At 38.6% G+C, this 17539-nt stretch overlaps 1 protein-coding gene across 2 annotated transcripts in view; it reads right to left on the reverse strand.

The window, feature by feature from the left end:
• The window catches only part of SUCO (SUN domain containing ossification factor), a 38024-nt gene that overhangs the window by 11298 nt on the left and 9187 nt on the right, over positions 1–17539 (reverse strand). For both annotated transcript variants that reach the window (XM_033067638.2, XM_033067637.2), the window contains exons 2-15: positions 15768–15876; positions 13484–13585; positions 12097–12242; positions 8786–8926; positions 8461–8611; positions 7399–7519; positions 7042–7166; positions 6508–6575; positions 5802–5909; positions 4761–4866; positions 2806–2826; positions 2517–2572; positions 1489–1580; positions 941–1006 (exon numbers count right to left, since the gene is read on the reverse strand). In XM_033067638.2, the coding sequence (XP_032923529.1) occupies positions 941–1006; positions 1489–1580; positions 2517–2572; positions 2806–2826; positions 4761–4866; positions 5802–5909; positions 6508–6575; positions 7042–7166; positions 7399–7519; positions 8461–8611; positions 8786–8926; positions 12097–12242; positions 13484–13585; positions 15768–15876 (1412 nt within the window). The remainder of the gene's footprint in view (positions 1–940; positions 1007–1488; positions 1581–2516; positions 2573–2805; positions 2827–4760; positions 4867–5801; positions 5910–6507; positions 6576–7041; positions 7167–7398; positions 7520–8460; positions 8612–8785; positions 8927–12096; positions 12243–13483; positions 13586–15767; positions 15877–17539) is intronic.

A 17539-nucleotide genomic window follows, 5' to 3' on the forward strand; every position in this document is an offset into this window, starting at 1 on the left:
CAGGGGGAATTTACTGCTTTATCTCATCTGTGAGAGGCACACATTTAGAAATAAACTGCCTTTTCCACAATCTATTTCCCTTTTGAAAACTTCTAAGCTATTAATATTTCTAGCCATGACCTTATTCTCAGGAGACAACAATGTTCTATGAAAAAGTATAAAAGATTTCTGCAGCTATGATCCACTACAGGATGAAAGCAAAGCCTGACTCCACACAGCATTAACTGAGTGCAAAAATCTACACTAGAATAACAAATCTTCATTAGCTGGGACAGAAGGAACAGTGGTTCAGTGCAAGAGCTCCTCAGGAAATGATGTGTGGAGGTGATACTACCCTGAATAATTCAGCAGTGAAGAATACCATTAAAACTGAATATTCAAGGATTCTCAGCCAAGCAAGCCCTACACATGGAGGCTTTCCAATTGGAAAAGTGAGAGGAGACAGAAGAACCTTTAGTTTTCTCAAAAAATACACAGTCCTTATGAAGAACATAAATCACAGTATTTACAAGAACCCTTCTCAGAAATAGTATTCTCCATCCTTCTCTCCCCCTGAAGTTGTACAAAGTAAATCTTTATATTGTTTCCCATAAGTTAAGCATTTTAATTAAACACAGATTTCCAACTTCCAAATAATTAAGGTTCCACAACACTTTAGTACTGGCTATTTACAGCTCTATGCAACCTTCAGTAGTCAGAATCTTTAAGTACAGAAAACAAGTTTCCACAAAACAGATATCCTTACAAATTGAAAAATCATTTTTAGAACACAAAGAACAATCCCCTAACTCCAAACTTTAATTACTCCTATGAAACAAAAGAAGAATCACAAATTGCTTCAGTAGAATATGAAAGCTGTAGATGTTACATGACAAAATTCATTCCATTTTCAATGAGCAAATCTTGTTTCAAGTACAGGATTCTAATAAATCATACTCACTTGTAGCAGAACCAAGAAGATTTTTTGAAGATTTTTCTTCCCCTGTGTTATAATCCAACAGATAATCTGTGTATGAAGAAGAACAACTCGTGACTTTTAAAATTTAATCTGTCATTGGCAAAGAACATAAAACTCAAGATTTAACATGTCACTCAATGATGTCGACTTGACAAGGTGGAAATAAAACCACAGAAAGCCTGAGGTTAGATATTACAAACTAAAATGGACACTAAGAATGGAACTGTTCTGGGTGAGCTCCTTTATTTCAGTAATCCTTTCCCACTGTCAGCACATGAAGAAATTGTCTATTCTGCCAAGTGAAACAGACTTATTGCTATTATTTGAAAGCAACCCTCTACACAGCTACATTTAAACACTTTATTTAAAACTTCAAAGGATTGTTGGAAAAACCCAGAAATGCTGAAACACTGTCAACAAGTAAATTTAACAGTCAAATCTTTCATCACACACAGGAAGTGATGAGCCACCACAAAGACCAGCACAAGGGCTGTCTGAATGGCTAAAAATGCACAAAAATATTTGCTTACCATAATCTTCATCATACAGCTCCTGTCGTTCAGACTGATACTGAGAATCAGCTATTTCTTCATACTCTTCAACCATGCTAGTACCAAACACTCTATGACCAAAGTTTTAAAATAAAAATTACACATATTAGGAACGATGTGACAATTGATGAGCAGTATTACCTTCATGCAACAAGTGAATGAGATACAGTAGCTGTAGTTAAGATCAAGCAGCAGAGATGTTTATTTATTTTCTCTAAGTTGTATCTACAAAGAACTGAAAAGATCCTGTTTCTCATACTAATTCTTTTAGTATGAGTCTTTTCTTCCTTTCCAACTCAAACTAGACTTCTTTGTCTTTGGCTTTCCATGAACTCTTACACCTCTTCTGCAGTTTTACCTTTGACCTGCTTTAGGAATATCTAAATATTAGGAATATCTATCTATTCAGAACTACCTCACTTCACACACCACATTCTCTCCTGCCAAAATTAAATCAAATCAATCCAATTTAAAGCAGTCTTGTGAACTAAAAATATGGTTTGACTTCTAACACCAGAGACGTCCCAGGTTCAAAACCTGGTTTTTAGGAGCAGTACAGAGGCTGATGGTACTCTGAATTACACATTCACAGGTGTTTCTACTCAGCTATTGCAAGCATTACTGACTGCATGCACCTGTGGTGCCAAACAACACAGCAGCTTCCAAACAGCTCTTTTTAGTTCACCACTTCTTCCCTGTGCTGCTTTGCCAGCCTTGAAATGCTCATGTCCTGCTCTACAGCTGCTCAAGGTTCCTGTTTCCTCCTTCCTCCCTGCAAATATAAACTGTTCCTCACATACTGGAGAAGCAAATAAAAAGATTCAAAGCTTCTTTAAACAGCCATGAAGGAAGGACACTACACAGCAGGCAGGTCAGGCAACTACTTCAATCCACAATACTTACAAGTAACTGCAATTGAAAATTGGAATTGTTGCCCAACTATTCTAAAAACAGACTAATCTTCACTGCAAGGAGGTAGAAAGACCAAGCAAAACACAAAGTATTACCTTATAAGACTTAAAGGACAAAAATGTTCTGATCCAAAGTGTGATATCAACTCCACCTAAAGAATAAAAGGTACTTCAAATAAAACTCCAAAAACCCAGAGAGCCAACAGTTCACTTGACATAAACATTCAATCTTGAAATTGCAAGTTTTGTTCACTCCAGGGAGTTGCAGCTTGCCCACAGCAGAAAAGCCCACAGATTTATTCTTGCCATGCATTAAAGAGCTGAGTCGAGCAGAGAACACCCCCAGCCCCATGCATCCATCACTCCACAAGAAGAGGTTGCTAACCTTTATGTACTTGATGAACATCTGAAGCGAGAGAGAGGAAAGGAGAAAAAAAAAAACAACAAACAAACAAAAAAAAAAAAAAGTAGATGTCAGTACAAAGGCTGAACACATGCCACAGGCAACTACAGAGTCCTGCTGGGTTTCATTCATTACTATCAATGCCTAAGATGACAAGCTGGGGAGGATTAATTTGTAACAACTTCATCTGCCTCGGGTAGCAAGATTCCACTTAGCCCTTGTACCTCGCAGACTGAAGGTAACATGCAACAAGTGTTGTATTAAGCAACTGAAGTTATTCAATTTTTCAGGGCAGCATGACTGCAGATAGAATATTGAAGTGTGTTAAATGTACTAAGTGTATTTTTCCCCTTAAAGAACAGACTACAGAAAGTGACTCAAAAGGAAAAACAAACCCATGTAGCATGCACTCTGTATGTACTGCTGCTGCTTCAACTCACTAGAAAATAATTCAATTTGTGGAAGCACAACTGCAAGAAATAGAACAGCTGATGACAGACTTGGGAGCTTCAGACAGCTGTGGATTTCTAGTGCAACCTTAACTATACACTGGTATTTATTTAATTTAAATTAATTTACAATTATTTTTTAAACCACTTTGCAGACACTATCACTGAAGGACTGGATTAATCTGCAAGTGAGACCACAACAAATAATCCCACAAAAGCAAAAATCCCATTGTTTCTGAGAAAAGTTTAGTAAGCCACTTAAAAAAATTAACTTTTAAAATATTCTGGACTCATTCTGTTGACATATTTAGAACTTGCTTACTTTATGCACTGTGAAGTGAAAACATTATGAGAACAAACCTCAGGAAATTTTACCATGCTGTATTATTCAAGGCAGAGCACTGCATCCACCAAGGGATTAAGTGCTGCAGCATCTACAGGAATTCTGCAACTCCAGTGACAATGGCAGCTACCTTAAGGCATTAATTCAGCCAGAAAACAGAATTAAAAATAAATGAAATCTCTATTCTGTGACTCATGCAGAATTTCTGGGTAGAGAAGTTAGACAATTATCATTCACAGCTACTTCCTCATAAAAGCACAAAGCATAATTAAGGAACACAAACTAATATTTTTTTTGGCAATACCCTAATTGGAAGGTAACATATCATTGAAGAGCACTTAAAAGGTCTGTATTTTATTGAATTAAAATCTTCACCACAACCCAGTATTTCCACAGAAGCTTTAATCCAAGTTCAAGTACCACATTAATTATTTATGGAGTTTTATTCCCTTTGAGCCTCCTAAATAAAGATAGCTCAATGCAGACTGTTTTGAAGGTGGAGGTATCATGGCAATGCTGCAGTAGCAGTGAGCATAAATAATTTGCCTGAATCAGAATTATGACTAAATAACTGCACAACTGCACTTGGAGTCTATTAATAACAACCAAGATGCAACCACTTCCACTTTCAGATTCACTAAAGTGTGCAGCACAACATGGTACTCAAATCTCAAGAAATAGGCATGTTCTGATCTGTGCTGCAGAGCCTGAGTGTGCAGTGTGTGTATATATACATATATATCTCAACAGATACAGATATATGTATATATGTAAAGCAGGTACAGCCAAGGAACAAAATAGGTCAAGGTTCTTCTGATCTTACATTCAGGGGACAGGTGGTTAAGTCAAACAGAACAGAACTTTGTCTGGATTTTCCTTAATTCAGGCACCATTTAAGTATGTACTTGGACCCAAGGGGCTTCCCAAGATCCTCTCAATTACCAAAGTGAGCAAGGTAATAATGTCACAACTGTGACAAGGATTTAGTACCCAGACAACCCCAGCTGGGGCCACCAATTAACCAAGGGTAATTAATGGTAAGGCAGGCTTTGCTAATGCATTTCTTGGGATGTTGTTTTACAGAGGCAACCCAGCAAACCCTTCCTTCCCTGAGAAGCATGGATGCTTTTGCAGTACTGAGTTACCTTAACATATTTTGCATACATCTGTTCATCCAGAGGAAAGCTCTGGACATTCCTCTCATCTCTGGCATGGAAAGTACCTAATTTAATCCATTTGTTTGTTGGATACCTAGAAAGGAAACAATGGAGTCAGGTAATGAAATGCAGGAACTCACTGTTTACAGATATTTCTCTAAGTTTCTCCTAATGCCTTTCCAGAGCAGAAATACATTTTGTTCTTTCCAGCTGCAAGGTAGCAGCAATGTTCCCAACCCAAAACCTCAGCAGGAGCTTCACACAATGACAGCAATATGCAAGCCCTTGGAGCACAAAACCCCAAACTTATCCAATCACTGAAACCCCCCCAGATGAACAGTGAAGAACACAACACCTGACAGGCTGCATTACTGCAAGCAGAGCAAAGCAGAGCTACAACTGCACAACAGAACAAGTGTTCAAAGGATCTAAGGCTCTAACCTTACCTGTTTTAGGCATCCAAGAAGAAAAGGAGTTTTTCTGATGCCCTTTGAACAGCTGTTCACTCACAGACCAGAATTATCTGCTCACTCCAGACAGCAGTGGGGGCACAGCACTGCCTAAACCTTTGTGAAGCCTCCCTCTAAGTGACCATCTGGCCAACCCGTAGCACTGTCACCCCTTCCAATTTCTCAATAGTGTACTACTCTTTTCTTTTTGAAGAATTGGTAGGGTTTTGGACCAAGTTCAGCACTGAAGACAGCTCAAACCATGTGAAAATGGTCTGAAGGACAAGGGAGGGGAGAGCCCACAACCTCACTAGCATTTTATTAAGGAATTTTATAATCTACTATCTACTACCCAGTTGCTATATAAATTCTGCTCTTCAACAGCTTTCTTCTTTTCATTTTTAAGGTGGCAAAGGAAGAAAACTGCTAGGAACTGACAACATACAAAGAAAAACCATGTGACTTCACATGACATTACACTTTGCATAATAACAAGCACAGACAGATCATGCATCATAAAGGTTTGCATCTAATAACAATTTCATTTTTTCATGCAAAAGAATGAGTTTAGGTAACATACCTGTCACTAATTGACACCAGAAAGTCTTTAGGAGTGGAAGAGAATAATTCATGATTTGCAATGTCAAACTGTTTTACTTGCACTGGTTCACAGAGCTCAACAACAAACCTTAAAGACAAAAAGAAAATTTTTTTTAAATAAAAGACTTTTCCTCCCGCAGTTACAATCTTCAGCCCTTCACCTCCTTATCACATCTATCACTGGGTATAAGGACAATACAAAAATGCTGTGCCATAAGAATCACTGGTGGTGTTTTTCTGAACATTTACTTGGATAACTCCAGGTAGCACCTGCAGCTACAAGAGCTTTATCCATCCTGTACTCAAAGGCATCAAGTCACAGAACTAAAAGCTCAGGACAGCAAACATAATTCAAATCACACCTGAAGTACCAATTAATATATGGCAAATTCTGTTCACCTGTCCTACAGTTATGTGACAGTCAGGGAAGGAAACCAAGAATCTTTATCTGAATGCTCAAGTGGCTTTATATGCCATAAGATACTTATGCAAAAGTTACACATATTAAGATCAATAAAATATCACCTTAACATTACTTCTCAATACCAGAGCTAGATTTCTGTGGAAGACATAATACATAAATAAATGCTAATTCTGCCAAGGAGCAGCACACCAAAGCCAGGTCAGTCCCCAGCAATGGAAAACTGTCACCACTCCTGCCAGAAACATGAACCTCAGGAACCTACCAGATTTTAGTGCTGCAAGGATTGAGCATATAAAGATCCATGTTTTCCATCAAAATAGCTGAAGTGCTCTGTAGAAAGAAAAAAAATCAGTATTTGAAATGGCATGGTAGATACCAACAGCATCAAGAATTTTTCCCCTCTTTGCAACAATAATTTGAAATTGGGTTTGTAGATTAGTATCAAGTTTTACAACACTCTGAGCAAGACAATTATCCAGGACACAGTATGCCACACTTTGGGGCAATCATGGATTATTTACTGTGGTGAGATCTTTAATATAACTCTGTTCAGTTTCTGTAGGAAGCAGACTCTTGCTCCCATTTTCTGAATTCACTTAAAAAGACATCAAGTTCTATAGCAATCCTTCTTAAAAAAAAGCAATGATCACTGTTTATATCCTATTTTTAGGAATGGAAATCCCAATAAATCCGAACACAGAATGAAAACTTCACAACAGTGTTAAGTGTACTTTGTGCTACTTGTTGCACAGCAGTACACTAAAATAATGTGCACTAATAATTAATAAATGCTTACCTTTGCCTCTGGATTTGCTGCCAAAATTTTGGCACCACACTCTACAGAGGCATAGTTATTCCTGTTTTTCTGGACCTTCTTAGTGGAATGCTGCCCACCAACAGCAGAAGGGTGCATTGATTGACCTAGGAACAAGAAAATATTGCTACTATAACAAACCACACAAACAAGCAGTATTTGCACTGTCAGGGAGCTTCTGCTCACTGCTTTTACATAATGAAGGCTATTAATTACGTAGGTCTAGCAGAAAAATGAAGTTCCAGGCTGCATTCCAAATGGAGACAGTCTCTCTATTCAGCTCTAGTAGGAGATGACAGTGGTCTGTATTTAGACCAAACTAATGAATCCTGAACTTACTCTTTTCTTTCTCCACTTCCATGACTTTCTTCTTCCATTCATCAAATGTTGGAATGTCTCCAGGGTCCTTTGGAGTTATTACTGATGTAGGGTCAATTTCTCCTGTCTTCTTAAAGTCTTTCTGCAAAAGAAAGAACCACTAATTGTGAATATTTTTCAGGACCAACAATGAAAACAAAGATGAACTTCAAAAAACAAAGCATGCTCTGATCAAGTCAAGGGCAGAGACATCATTTGCACCCATGTTAACAACTTAGAGCCAATGTAAGCAAGACTATAAGCCAGAAAAAACATGTGATGATTTCCTCTCAATTACAGATTATTTCACTGAAATACTGGCAATTTTTGTGGCTAAGCTAACACATTTTAAATAAAATGTAAGCCTACTTCTCCAACACCTACATTTTCTCCCCAATTTTTGCTTTTCCTCTTCCTAATGAAAAAAGGTTTCCCTGTAGCAAAATTCTTGAAACAATAATGCTTGTCACAACAGAATTCCAGAGGTTCCCTGGAATTTCTGAACATCTCAAAACCAGTAGAATGATTAAACATTAAAGGAAGCATTTTTAAGTATCTCAGAAATAAGGTTTTGGATTTGCCTGACCAAGCAAGAACCCTGCCAACTAAACTGTACATTTCCATTTCAATTCTTCACTTTTCCTTTGTACAAACATTTTCAGCATGCCACCAGACAAGTGAACATTTTTTGGCAGACATTTCAAGTGTAGAGGTTATTTTCTAGACAATATTTTAAAGGTGGCTGCCAAGTGACAGTTTAAACATGATCCTAAATGAGCAAAAAATAGTATTGCCATGGCTTTGGTCATTCTGATTTGAAAGAGAGTCTTATTAAAACAAAACAAGCTTTAGGAAGTACCTCACAACCAGAGTATGAAAAATGTCATAAGGTTAAGTACAGAAGGCCTGGCCAGCTACATATCCCACTGTAACAAGGGACACTTCTGGGACAGAATAAAAACACACCAGATATTTTACCAGTGGCAATAACCAAACAGAGGGCATTACTCCTGTGTGTACTGAGGGGAAACCAGCACTGCTTACCTCCCTTTTTAAGTTCTCTGAAGCATTAAGAGCAGATTTTTGCTCATCTGCCCCCTTTTCAGCTGCTGAAACTTTGGACTCAAACTCTGATTTTGTCTTCTTTCCCTTGCCATGTGAAGATGATATGTTCTCTATGTGCTGGCCTGCAAGGCTGAAAGTTTAAAGAGTATCAGGATCTAGAACATGGTCAGCCACATGCAGTATTGCAGACACACAACTATGTAGATAAGCAAGCACGTGCAAATGTCGGTTGCAAAGCCAGCACAGAAAAGAACAACTCCCTTTTAAGAATTCAGAGCCACACACAACCTGCTTGGATACTCACCTCTCTGGTGGACTGACAAAAGAGGAAGGCTCACTCTGAGGGTCAGCCTCAAGTGTCCCACCAATATCACAGTCAGGTTCTGACTGCTCAGCTTCACTAGAGCTGACTACAGGGATATCAGCACGGGAATTCTCTATTGCACTGAAGGGAAACAAACAACATGCTTTTTTAGCCTTCTCATCATACAAGGAACCCTGACAATCAACCACAAAGATATGTGAAAGTTTTAATATAGCAACAGTCTCACAGAAATAATAAATAGAAGAATGAAGCACGCAGTACTTGTGGAATTGCATTCTCAGCTGTACCCATAAAGAACAGAATTTCCTTTTCCAGCCTGTTTGTCCCAGAAAGGAACTCACAATAAGCTTCTCATCTCCCAGAACTCTCATCTATCACCTTAGCAAACACTGCAATGGATAATTCTTCCCAGCATCACTACAGACTAACAACACCTTTCTAGTTACCTGGCTGCCAGCAATTTTCTTTTCCCTTTCAACAAAGGAAACAAACCTGAGACGACTGACTTCCCTCACTAAAAGCTCCTCGTGTTCCCAAGTCAAGAGGCAGCAGTCAGAACAGAACTTGGCTAAAACTAGAGGAGGATGGGAGGAGGGGGAGAAAAGCAGAGCCAGCCAGACTTCCTTTCTACTGATTTATTCCTTTTTTGCTGGTGTAATAAGAATCAGATAAGCCAGCAGACCACTATCCAAGCTGTACCAACAGCCCAAACCAGCTCAGCTGCACACTGCTTCACCTGCTCTCTCTCCCAGGAAGGTTGAGCACAGCTCAGACAAATCCTGAGGCACCAACCAAACTGAAAGCCTCCCATCTGCTCTTCAGGAATGATGGAATGAGTGGGGAGAAGAAGATGGACAAAGTAACTCTCAAGTGGTAACTTCAGCCTGTCCTCTCCTCTCCAGCACAGGGATGCTTTTCCTGCTGATCCAGGCTACAGCCACATCTAAGGAAAAGCTTTACTCTGCTTTCTAAATTTCCACATAAGCTTTCTTTAATGGAAGCAGCAAACTAGGTTAATCCAGTATCATGACAGAGCTGCCAAAACACAAACAGCACGTCAGCAACTTAAAAGGGGATCTTTTTGGTTCTCTGACTGCTACAATTATCAACAGGAGCAGCTGCAACCAACCCAGGGAGACAATTTCAGTACCTTTCACATGATAAATTTCCTGTGGTATAAAACAAAACTCATGGGTATTCCAAGACTTTTTGCTATGCAGCAAAATCTAACAAATATGAATACAAGAATTTACTAGCTGCAAACAGGGAATATTTACCCTGTATGCTCCAAAATGCCTCCATCTGACATGCACAGTGTTTGGTTCTGCATGCAGCTCTTTACTGACTAGATTAAGCTGACCACTACACAAAACTGAAAAGCTCCACATATTCTCCATTTCAGTGGGTAGGTGACAGTGTGAATAATTATCAACTGAATGAAAAATGGGACAAGAAGGAACTTGAAAATTGCTTGCTCTCAGGGTGTACCTGACTGGCCCCAAGGAACTAATTTTGAAAGAAGGCAAGTCTAAAAACTGCAGTGTTCCCTCTCCTCTGGGTACCTTGATTTGCTTTAATTTTTAAAATACATTAAGCTCACTTTGCACAGCCGGTTCCTTACTTCCAGGCAGAAAGAGCCCAGATTATTTTTCAATAATTTTTCCTCAGATTAGACTTAGGTAGAAAAGTTACACTCAGTGCTGTTCAAAAAATTATTCACTACAAAGTGAAATTTGCTAAGGATAAAATTCTTTTCAAAATATTTTGATTGAGAGGTTCTGTTGAAATGTTAGACCACTAACACCAGAGAGAGCTGGATTTTGTTACACTGTCAGGAATCAGTATCTAAACCAGCAAAAAGGTAAAAAATGTCTGAAGATAACAAATGCAACTGGGTCTTTTTAAAGATCTTGTGTAAGGATGGAGCTGGACCACAGCTGGGTTGGGTAACAATCTGTTCATTACTGAGAGCTGAAGTGCAGTTTGAAATAATGGATCAACCTGCTTCTCTCTACACCAGGTCTGCCTTTTCTTCCTGTAAATGGCACTGGTGTTACAACACCACTGCCCAGCATCAACTCATCCATCAGGTGCTCCAAACCAAGTTTCTATTTTCATTTGTTTCACAGTTCGAGTCTTCAGAGTTCACCACTGCAATATTCCCCAGCTATGGCAGCCAGACAATTTCCAACAATTACCAGACACCAAGCTGAATGTTTCAAAGAAAGTAACATCCTGTCTCCTTCTAGGACCTGACAAAAGTAGAACTTGCAACACATTACATAAATAAACCAGTGGAGTAGTCAAAAAAAGCTATAAAAACAACAGGCTGAAGCTACATTCCAGTTCTGCCTTATAAAAACTGCAAATTTTGGAAGGTTTCCAATTAAAGACACTGATCAAGTACCAAAATGTGTTTACGTGCTAGCCCTGGCAGACTAGGCAAGCTCAACAAGCAAACAAAATTTCCATACTTTTTCTATGGTAAAGAAACAAAATTTGGTAAAGTAGAAAAACTGAACTCTTAAAGAACTCAAAACACCAAAGACAAGTCTCCTTCATTTCCAGGGTGTTCAATTTTTAGCTAACAAAATACTTCACCTTTATCAGCAGTCAGAACAAGATTACTTCACCAAAAAGCTCAACAGGACTTTGTGAAAATCCTTGGAAGATGCACAAATGAATTTCCATGCTGCAGTTCACAATTGATAGCACAACATCCCACAAGAAAGGGGAAACAAAAAGTACATGGACTCCAGAAAGATGCCTGCAGCAGAGGTAGCTCTGCAATACGCTACTGAGCACTAGAACTAAACTGCAAATATGAGAATTTGCTGTTTTGTCAAAAGTCTCTTATTATCAGAACTTGAGACTCATTGTTTTTAAGTCCCAAGATAAAATTCTGCAGAGTTCTTCCTTAACTGAAAGCAGAGGCCATTGCTGAAGCAGCCTCAATGCTTGTTGACACAGATGTGAAAGCACATTTGTGAAGGCAGAAATCCTAATGGTAAAGCCCTGAGGGCTTTTATAGTACAGATTATCTAAGCACGTTGGCTTTTTTCCAGAGCAGCAGCTTAGAAACTGATCATGGCAATAGTGCTGCACCTCATGCAAGTACATAACTGTTTATCCACACACTGAGGAAATGGGGGCACACTCCATGAGCACTGACATCCCAAACCAGCAAAACAACTGTGGGGAGCAATCCCATCTTATCCCCACTAAACACTTCAACAAGAGCAGAGTCAGTGATTCTCTCAGAGCAAAACAACAAAACTGTAGGAGCTTACTCGGGCTGTGAGACTGGAGGAATCTCTGAGGTAGGTGAACTGGAAGTGTTTTCAGTGCTTGGGACTATGCTGGAGGAAGCTTCATTTACATCTACTGAAGATGGACTCACAACTTCAGGTTGGCTTGCTTCACTTACTTCTGTTGTCTGTAGAAACATTCCAGGTGAATACACGTTTCTCAACACATGAGTAAGAAAAGCATTCACAAGGTAACATCTGCTATGGAGTTCTATCAGTTCAGATTTCTGTCAGAAATCAATTTTGTTTCTTCTTACACCTAGGAAGCATTTTGTGCTACTCTGGGATAGCTGCAGTACTGTCCTTTAGTCTGCAATGATCATGTAAAAATATCACAGGCACAGGCCTGTGCAATGATGCATTCCTGTAGAGACTGCCATGAGAAAAGCAGCTTGAATACTGCAGCAAAAGAAACAATTCTATTTGCATGACAAATCAAATGTACATGTTTTCATCACAATCAAATGTACTGTTTTCATCCTAAACTAAATTTTAGTAAGCATTTTAATTTCATCACTCCAATGGAGGTCCAAAATTATCTAAAGCCTGTTCCATGCTGTAAGTGAACAGAGATAAATCACTTTTCATTTTTGAGTGTTCAGCAGTCTTGAGTCTTATTTATTCTAGGTGTTCAGTTTTCATAAGTGCACTCAAAATAAGGTCTTGTAAATCTGACAGAGCATGTAACCACTGAAACAGGTCAGATTAACCCCTGCAGCAAAAGGAAATATTATTGTACAAAAGTCTCTTGTCAATAGCTACATTACTGCAAGTCCTCTCACTAAACATGAAGAGGTCAGGAAAGGTTAAACAGATTTAAACACCCAAACCATGAAATAAATATTCTATAGTATTTCCTATGTATATCTTGTAATCTACAAAACAAAAATAAGCAATCAAATAAATAATCTTTAAGAGTGGGTTTGCAACATTTAACACCAAGGACTAACTTAACAGTATCACAGAGCTGAAATACAACCCTCTTCCCATTTTAACTAAGGAAATGAAAGTGATAGAAGCCATGAAGGATCAAAGCTAAAATGGATTGCTCTAATCACCAAGTGTGAGCTATATAAAAGATCTCAGAAAAAAAAGTTTTTATGTTTTATTTATAAATGGAAATCTATACCTACAATATCCAATTTTAATTTATCTTGGAAAGTTTTTAGTCAGTACCTCCAAATACTAAATTACTCATTATTTATGCACATGGGAAATGCAGGTCTGTTAGCTCACACATTTACTCTTTTACTGGAAACATGAGTCTGACAGTAACCCAGTGTACAGGTGAAACGTGAGAGATAGTCACTATGAACTTTAGATAACCAAAATGAAAGACTGAAATCCAAGAATGAAACAAAAGCCTTGCCTGGTCAGATTTTGTCAGGTCATTGAGCAGCTCTTCCATTGAGTAACCCCGTGTACTGGAGTCCCCACGCTCAGGCTCCAGGCTGGGAGCAGCCTCTTCCCCCTGGGATGTTGAAGGTAAAATAATACAAAAATTTAAACAATGATAAAAATCAGCCAGTCTGCAGGCACAGGCCTTCCATGCTCAGCCAGAGCAGCCATCACTGAATAACAGCATTTCTTCCACCAGCAAGAAATTGAGCTACATTCATCTTCAGAACTACTGCCCATCTGTGTTTAAAATCTGATCTGCACAAAGACCACAGCAAGTTAAAACAATTCAGTTAAATCTTCACTTTAGCATTGTCTTAAATCATTCAGTTTGTTTGCAAAGTTCCTCATACTGCTATGACCTCCCATATTGACAAACCCTCCCCTATCTCCCTGCTGCCCAAAAGAGAAGAAAAAGAAAATTCTAAGCTGACTTGCATCAGACAACCCTTAGAAAATAACACGTGGCACATTTCAGTTGTAGCATTCTTATCAGCAGAACTACACAAATTACACAAATGTGCCAGAACCTTTCCAAGCAACCTTCTCTTCTACAACTAAAAATTCACAAAAAAAGTACCAACACTTGAGGGAGAAAAGTTTTATACCCACCAGAATAAAACTAGCAAGAATTTACACTTACCTTTCAAGCTTTGTCACTACAAAATATGCAAGCTGCTTTTGAGCAATACTTTGAAACATGGCAAGAAATATGGTAGAATTTTACACCCATTTTTGTCTAAGGATTATCTAAAACCCTGTGGCCAAATTCTGCAAGTGCCAGTGTTGAGACCCAAAATGGGCAGCTGAATTATAGAACTCTACATGATATTAATTGGAGAGAATTAAGGCATCCACTGAAGAGCAGGAGCTACAAATCTGAGCTGACAAACCTTGGAGACAACTGAGCAACATTTTCCCCCAAATATTATTGGCTCACATCCCAGTCCCTAAGATGAAATAGCATCAATGGTTGGAAGAGACAACTGATCAAGGGCTGCAGAGCTGCTCCTCTGGAGCAGGACAGCTCCAGCAGTCTAATTAGGAGTAATAGACACTTGCTTAGGATTTCTCATTCACCCAAGAGATTTTTTTTAATAAGTGAAAACAGTCTAACATTAGCTTTCACATCTTTGGGTTTAAGCTCAGAAATTTGTTCAACAATGCAGCCACATTAACAGAATGAAATGAAGAATGTTGCAGAGTAGGAATCATCCACCAGTGGTTTCCCAGTCTCAAAGCTTACTTCAACTTTTCAGTATTATTGCATCAGACATTAAATTCAAGCTGATTTTTTTTTTTTTTTAGGCAGCCAGAAGAATAGGACTGAGTGCTATTTGGCTGTACAAGCTGGCAAAAAACAGAGCTACCCTAGTTAGTGAAATGCTTAAGAAACCTACAGTATTTACAGGGATTTTTTATGGTCAGGCAGCTCTCCACTGGAGTCAGCTAGAATGCTCTGCACACATTTTCCAACTTTACTGTGGCATGTAAAAGCTTTTTTGGAATGACGACTGTGATTAGTACTATTACAGATTGCTGGAGGAAACAGAAAAACCAACATATCAATACCATCCATGTTTAGAGTAGGGCTGATTCTGTACCTGGTAAATAAATGAATAAATGAAATTACCATGACTTTCTGACTCAACAGCCTGGGAACTCACTGTGCAATGCAAGATACAGAAACTTGTCATGAGTTAATCAGGGTGGGACAATTACACTCAATTAACCTGAAGTGCTGAATAGAGTAAAAATGAAAGGGACCACAGTTTATTTATTATTTCAGAAACACGTTTTAGCCTTCTTAATTTTTATTGAACAGAAGGAATACAAAGTGATAAATGTGACTTGAATCAATTAACTTTAAATCTTCTGTTTAGGATAACAATCATCTGTACACTGTTTTTAACACAACACAGATGGAACTGGCATAATGTGGCCTAGACTTACCCAGCCCTCCTGTTGTGGCTCTACACTCCCCCTGATGCCCACTCCTCACATCTGGCCCCCAAATTAAAAAAAAAAAAAAAAGGCACCAGTAGCTTTACTATGTATTCCTCCTCTTGGCCCAAACTATCCACCTGAATTGTTGCATAACTGCAGCAAATAAAGTAAAGGAAAATAAAAACCTGGGGAAGATACCACAGTTCAAAGAATAACTAAATACATTAAACATTCTGGCCAAGAAGAACCTTATTTTAGAATTCAGTATTTAGTCAGAGTGAGTAATTCACATGGTGAATCCAGCATACCTTTTCATGGACATTTTCATCCTCACTGGCCAGGGCACAAGCATCACCTGAAGCATACTGCACTGCTGATGAGAGGCTGTCTTTACAAAAGACATTCCAAACAGGTAGCCTATAAAAGAAAAAGTCAAAAAGCTTTATTTAAAATGAATTTTAGAATTCCCTCAGCATAGTCTCCCTCAATCCTCTTCAGTTGCTCCCTTGAGGCATCGAAAAAACACAGGTACAGTTCATGGATACTCATTCATAAAATCTATTTGAGAATTCACTGGAAGTCAGCAACAGAAAACAGCACAAATTTACTACTTCCCAAAGAAAAATTATCACCAAACCAGATCCTGGAGTGTCACCACATCAGCAAAAACTGATATAAATTAGCTAAGTTACTGCAAGTTAGGAACAATGTGAATCAACATCCTTTGTCACAAAGTAATGGGATATTTTTAACAACCACTATTACTAAGCAAAAACTTAAATCACAGACTAAAAAGTGAAATCTCCTTAATGCCTTGTACAAAGCCTACCTGAGAAGGTTTTGTATAGTCAACATCACCAAGCACATTTAAGAAAATTAGAGAAAGTACGTACGTTTTTAAAAAGCCCCATGCAAAACCTCCCATGAGGTTTGTTTTGTACTTTTTCCTAACAGCTTTAGCTGTCAGTAGGAATGGATTTATTTCTGCAGAAAAGCAGCCATTGCCTCTACAAACACTTGTACTAGAGCAGCATCTTTCCCTTCTTATCATACTTGGGCCCTTCACATCCTAGGGAGCATCTGCACAGTGAACTATCAGGCTTGGAGGCTCAATGCAGATTACAACCAAGTCCAGCAGAATACAAAGCAAACTGAGCTTTTATGGAGTCTTCAACAATGCTGGAACATCAGTTATCCACCACTTTAAACACAAACATTTTCCATTCAGGAAACAGTGTTTACATAACAATCAAGTGATCAGAATGACCTCCTGCAAACACACACAAACATCACCCTGAAAAAAGAGAGCCACCTTCTCCTCAGAGGAGAGATGGATCTACAGCACAGAAAACCTGTAAGCAGCAACCTTCTAACAATAGTTTTGAGAAATAAAACAGCCTTAACACTAATCACAACAGTGAGATTATTAGTAGGTCATTATTCACTTACACAACTGGGATCACTACTGCTTGCAATTTGAATTACCAGCTTTCTTCAAAACTTAAATATCAACTTTATTGGGAAGTCTATGCAGTGTAGATTCCTCCACCAAGAAGGAACCCATGAAACAAGAGACCACAGACAAGCACTAAAATTTTAATGTGGATTTGAATATTATAGATATATATACATATTCTGTGGCTCTCTCCACAGAAGAGACAGTGCACAAGGAACTTGTGGGATCTGACATTATCATGGAGATGAGCAAATAAGGTGCTCCACCTCTGTCTCAGCCCCAAAGCACCTCAGTAATTCCTCTTCTCTTTAAGGTAGCACCTTTCCTCTGTACTAAATAAAAGCCTTCAAGTCAGCCAGAAGCAGCTGCAGTTACTGGGAAATAAACTAAATGTAAGCTATGAAATTAGTAATAACCACATATTGTAGCAGGTAGAAAGTCTCACATCTCACTTGAGAATTAGGCACAAGCTTCTCACACATCTTAAATTCCCCTCCCTGTTTGCACTGAGTTTTCCACCAAACCTTTGTCCTACCCTATGCACAGGACAGGGTATTTCAGAGCATGAATGTAATGTTACCAGACTTCTATGACCTTAGTACCTAGCTCTCACTCTGAAAAATT

The sequence above is a fragment of the Catharus ustulatus genome, chromosome 9 (assembly GCF_009819885.2).
Source record: "Catharus ustulatus isolate bCatUst1 chromosome 9, bCatUst1.pri.v2, whole genome shotgun sequence".
Lineage (NCBI taxonomy): Eukaryota > Metazoa > Chordata > Aves > Passeriformes > Turdidae > Catharus > Catharus ustulatus.